The 5,715-nt window shown below is 32.1% G+C and overlaps 1 protein-coding gene across 2 annotated transcripts; it reads right to left on the reverse strand.

The window, feature by feature from the left end:
• Nucleotides 1-428: 428 nt before the first annotated feature.
• On the reverse strand, nt 429-3,121 carry LOC107896159 (rhomboid-like protein 14, mitochondrial). Of its 2 annotated transcripts, XM_041111036.1 has the most exons (3): nt 2,656-3,112; nt 1,780-1,882; nt 429-851 (listed from the first exon to the last, which is right to left on the reverse strand). In XM_041111036.1, exons 1-3 carry the CDS (start codon nt 2,688-2,690, stop codon nt 765-767), a joined length of 225 nt encoding a protein of 74 aa, XP_040966970.1. In that variant the 5' UTR covers nt 2,691-3,112; the 3' UTR covers nt 429-764. The 2 variants fall into 2 exon arrangements, with proteins under 2 accessions (XP_040966970.1, XP_040966942.1); XM_041111008.1 differs by lacking the exon at nt 1,780-1,882 and having other exon boundaries at nt 2,656-3,121.
• Nucleotides 3,122-5,715: the final 2,594 nt, after the last annotated feature.

A 5,715-nucleotide genomic window follows, 5' to 3' on the forward strand; every position in this document is an offset into this window, starting at 1 on the left:
TAATTGGCTAGACCAAAAATTCTGAAACAAAATTAGTAAGAAGATATATGAGTCTAGTTTTAAAGAAAATTTAAGGATTTGAATTTTGAGTTTCTAGCTCGAGTTATGATTTATTTAGTGCCTATGACGCAGATGGACAATTTATTTATGAAAGATGAAATAAATTGTTTTGATTTGTTTAAGTGATCGGAAAATTTTTATTGATTCCGATTTGTTCCCGAACCATTTCAATTTCATGTTTTAGGGTCTCAAAGACCCTTTTTAGGGACATATTGAATGAATGAAACTAAATTAATTTTAAAAGCAAATTTTTATGCCCCGAATTAGTAAGCTAAGTCCGGTAACGCCTCATGCTAATCTCCAGTGACGGTCTCGAGTAAAGGGTGTTACAGTCAAATTGCATCAGATGAGTTAAATATAACCATGGATACTTATAATGGCATATTTCTAAGACATCAAAAAGTCCACTTCAAAAAATGTTTATTTGTGTTAGTAAGGAAATTGTTATTACAAGCAGTATAACTTGCCTAAGGGATGAACCATAAAACACAATAATTATTAGAAACCTAGACACAGTGGCACCCCAAGAATAGAAAATGTGACTACCTGCTCCAAAGCAGCAAAATCCTCATTCTATTTGGTAGAGTAAAAATCATGCTTCTTCTCCAAGATATTCTCATTAACAACAATCAACTTCGAGAGGTAGATTGAGCAGAGTTTTTCATTTGAGCTAACAACAAGATATTCTAATTGTTGTTTTTCATTTAAGCTAACATCAAAAACATTGGTTTGGGGGTAGATGCTGACTTCTTGCCTTTCTCGGCTGCTTTTTCCTTATGGAATTCCTCCAACTGCAAGAAATGAGGGATTAATTGTAACAGTACTTGGTAAACATACTCTAAATAATTATTTGTTCATTTGCAAAAATCCATTTATGTAATAAAATCTAACTGAAAACTTTTATCATAAGCATAAATCCAAAGTAAAAATTATACAAAATCCAATCAACCGAATGGACGATTTAGGAGGATATTAACTTTTCAAACTATGTAAAAGGCATAGCATTCAAAGACAAAACATGCAAATCTAGAATGGGAGTTCTTTTTGTTTACCAGCCCTAGTTAGTAGAACATGAATGACTACTGAAAAAAAATCTAAAGAAGAGTTCTAAACAACCAGAAAAGATTCAACACATCACAAAATAGAAGTAGAAATAAGACACTTCACTCAGGCACAAACGCATATAGGCAACCTTAAACTGCAATGCTATCGTTATGCAACTTAAATACACTCTTCATCTGAATTCACTATTATTAGAGTGTCAAATGTAGAGAAGCTTCTTCATATTTTCCAGCTTGGATACAAACAGAAGCACGTAATGACAAAAGTGAACTCTCAAATCCAATTTAAGAAGAAAAACCAAAAAACATTGGTCATATTTTTAGCTCCAATAGCACCACCGTAGGCAGTTGCAAAGATTTAAGGCATAAAAGCATTGAAATTCCCAAAAGGTGTAATCTAACAAAATAATTGATTACATATACCATCAATTCCAAACATGACCCGCCAAAGAATTGCAAGACAATGCAAATATACTTCATATCATATATGAAAATACCAAAATATACCGCCAATTCTAGTCCTATTCCAAAATTGATATCCAAAATAGCTGACTATATAGTAACCAAACCATTTACCAGATCAAAAATCATATTTCAAAACAGAAAGAGACCATCAAATCAATCGATAAAGGAAAAAATTATGAACAAAAAAATGTACCTGACGCTTCCTAGCTTCTAGATGCTCTTGTTTCCGTGAATAAGGCAAGGCCTGAGCCGACGCCATTTTCATTTTACCCTTTCTCTTTTTTTTTCTTTTTTTTCTAAATTTAACAATGAGAATCCAAAATCAGCAGATGAACAAGGAAAACTTTGGAATATTCAAGTGTTTAAGATACCTAAATTCACAAAACTATGGATTTTGAAGCTAAAATGAGGCATCAGCTTTGAACAATTGGTAAAACACAAGAAAAAAGAAAGGATACTTAAGAAGTAGATTCAAACCATTCTATGCCAAAGGATTAATTATAAATCTGACACCATTTTTAAAAGGAACAAGGCTCACTGACATTCAAAGAACCCTCTCAATGGCTATGCTTTCAAAAGGTTTCTTCCATTTATGTTTTTTTTTCTTTTCTTACCATTTTCAGGATTGACCTTCACTGAACTCTCTCAATGTCTACAAAGATGATGGATTTTATTGTCAAAATCATTTGATTTGTATTAATGCCTTAATTTGTTTTCCTTTTCAAATAAGCCGATCTAGTTGATAATATATCAATGTTGCAGCACACAATTTTGCAAGGAAGAAAACTAATTTACTGAGCATCGATATACTTGAGAATTTATCATAATTTGTAAATTAGGTAAATAATTTCCTATAATTTTCAGAATTTTCATATTTCTGATTGATCAATACATGGTTTCTCCAACGATTTCCTAAGTCTTTATATGTTTCTCCAAATTCATAATCTTTCTTACTTGATTATTGATTTTTCCTTAAGCGTTAAGAAATCATGCACTATAATACCTAGTTGGTAGGATGAAATAAACAATAATTAAGAACAAAAAAGAGAAAGAAAAAGAGTAAACGTACCTTGAGAATAAGATGAGGAATGAACCAAACCTCATCAACAAAAAGGAGGAGAGAATCTAGGAACGAAGGCCTGAGATAAATTAGAGTGTTGGCAGTGAGAAGACTGATGGTGACCGGCGGCTTCCATGGCAGTTGGTAATATTCGTTAACGGCGTGAAGAGCCAACAACGGTAGCATTCCATGAGATACCGCCCCTCTCCTCCATCTTCCCCTATCCATTGGCTATGGTTTTTGTCTACAATTTTCACTTTGTGAATCAAAAAAAAAACATTCAATGAAAGATTAAAAGAAAGAGAATCTTTTGCAACCTAAGGGGAAGGGGAAAGGGAAGGGGAAGAGGAAAGGGGAGAAAAATTTTCCCTGTTTTGGAAAATGTCTTACCGAAAGAAAAAGTGTAAGCCATTTTCCCTAAAGAAGGCATCAATTTTCCCGTGTTTTGGAAAAGCTTTTATAGTAGGAATTTGTTTTCCACTAAAAAAACGGTGGACAATGATGAAAATATTTTTCGGAAAACAAAATACAAGCAAACAAACGAAGCCTAATTATCAATTATTTGATTTTTTTTCTTTTTGATTATCTGCTATTAAATTAACATCAAAAAGATAATTTGGCTGTTATTAAAATTAGCATTATAACAATTTTATTCGATAACATTTATATAATATGTAAATTTAGTCTTGATTTAAAAAAAAAAAATTAATCATCAACATTTACACATTGTGTAATCTAGTTTTTGTTTCATTTTTTATTTTCTTTGTGACATTAAGGTTAATTTTAAAAGAAGAAGAAAAGATGAGATTATTATATTAGATTTTTTTGTGTTTTCATTTTTGAATATATTTTGATCTAATTTAGCTAACATTTTTTTAAACTTTTTAGGTGAAAGGATCACAAAGAAAATCAAGATTGCATTGTAAATGTTAATTATTATTTTTTTAGAATCAAGATTAAATTGATACAATATATTAATGTTAGGGGTTAAAATTGCTATTATACCAATTCTAAACATTGTTACATCATCTTTCCATTAGAAATTTAACGATTAGTGATAAAAAAAACAAAAGAAAATTTCAAATAATTGAGTGATTATTATGTAATTTTTTATAATTGAATGACAAAAAAATAACAATAGTTAGGTGTTTGTTAATGTAAATTTAGAGAATAAAACAATTTTATCAACTATTAAAATATAAAGTGAGATATTTCATTTTACATTGAATGTGGATTATTTAAAAGGATTAGGAAGATTTAATTTAATCTAACAATTAAATCATAATTTGAGTATAATGTTTAAATTTGATTAATCTTATCATAAGACAAGATGAGGGATAGGGGATGAGGCGATTAGCGAAACTCATGGTGGTGGCAACCATTGAGTAAGCTTGAGTGATGGTGGTCGTACGATGATCGTGCGATGAAGAATGTGATGTTTAGGGAAGAAGATCTACCTGATGGTATTGCTTACTTTGTGTCACCCAGAAACACACTCCTTTTATCTTTGGTTTAATAATAAATTTGGCCACTAATGTTTATATATTTTGTCAAAATGGCCCTAATTGTATGGTAAACTTGTTATTTAAGGTTCATTTTGGGTTCACACGACTTGAGACACAAGTGTGCAACTCAACTGTGTGAGACACACGGCCTGACGAAATGGTCGTGTGTCATCTGATGAGTTCTTTAGGGTCCAAGTCAGTGAGTTACACGGCTTGGCACAAGGACGTGTGACACAACTGTGTGACACAACTGTGTGACCCTACTCAGAGAGTTACGAGTGAGGACATGGGCTGGGACATGGCTGTGTGTCCCTAGTTCGATTGTTACATAGCCTGAAACACGGGTGTGTGTCTTAGTAGTGCTAGACACACAGCCTGGTCATGCGGCCGTGTGACCCGTGTTTTTTAAATTTTGCATATTTTTACAAAACTTTCTAAACTTTTTCAAATTGGTCCCCAATTGTTTCTAGGTTATTTTTAGAGCCTCGAGGGCTCGATTTAGGGATTTTGTGCATGAGTATGAATGTTTTGTAATGTGATTATTCTATTGATTGATAAAATATTCAAATTTTTTTATTGTTTTGTAATACTCCGTAACCCTAATCTGATGACGGAGACAGGTTAAGGGTGTTACATATCTAGATAGATAAATGTTAGAATAGTTTCGAATAACTGAAGAGTATGTTAACTAAAACTCTAATTTTGATGCAACCTAAATCTGGAAAGGAATTTATTGTGTTTAGTGATGTGTCTCTTTGTGGTTTAAGCTATGTTTGAATACAAAGTGGTAAAGTAATTGCATATGCCTCAAGACCATTAAAGCCTCAGAGCAGAACTACCCGACATATGATTTGGAACTAGCTGCAGTGGTTTTTGCCTTGAAGGTCTAGCGACACTATTTATACGATGAAAAATGTCATATCTTTACTTATCATAAAATTTTGAAATACTTAATGATTCGGAAGGAATTTAATTTGCATCAGCGAAGATGGTTTAAATTACTAAATGATAACGATTTAGTAATTGATTATCATCTAGGGAAAGCTAATATTGTCGCTGATACTTTGAGTCGAAAGTCCCTATTTGGTTTGAGAGCTATGAATGCAAACTTGCCATTAGAACATGATGGTTCTATCTTGGCTGACTTGATAGTAAAACCGTATTCCTATCGAAAATTTGAGAATTACAGAAAATGGATCTAGAGTTATTGTTCAAGTTCAACTTGGTTAAAAGTGATAAAAAATCTAATTTTTGTGTCGAGAATGGCGATTGTTTATATTTTCGACATCGACTATGTGTACCACACGATTCAGAATTAAAGTGGGAACTGTTGGATGAAGATCACAATAGTATTTACTCGATTCATCCTAGGAGTACGAAAATGTATAACGACTTGAAACAACGTTATTGATGGTCTGGTATGAAGCGAGAGATAATAGAATATGTGTAACAACCCATTTTTAGTGGTGTCGAAAATAGTGGTTTTGGGGCCACAAATCCTGTAATACCCCGAAAATTTTTACAGTAAGATATTATCTTTGATATAGTAAAATAAGAAAATAAA

The sequence above is a fragment of the Gossypium hirsutum genome, chromosome A01 (genome assembly GCF_007990345.1).
Source record: "Gossypium hirsutum isolate 1008001.06 chromosome A01, Gossypium_hirsutum_v2.1, whole genome shotgun sequence".
Classification (NCBI taxonomy): domain Eukaryota; kingdom Viridiplantae; phylum Streptophyta; class Magnoliopsida; order Malvales; family Malvaceae; genus Gossypium; species Gossypium hirsutum.

Bases quoted from the DNA above. Each gene is read 5' to 3' on its own strand.
- LOC107896159 (XM_041111008.1), bottom strand. From the start codon at position 2,874: ATGGATAGGGGAAGATGGAGGAGAGGGGCGGTATCTCATGGAATGCTA. The intron at 852-2,655 runs GTACGTTTACTC...CATTTCTTGCAG, and splicing joins TTCCTCATCTTATTCTCAAG to TTGGAGGAATTCCATAAGGA.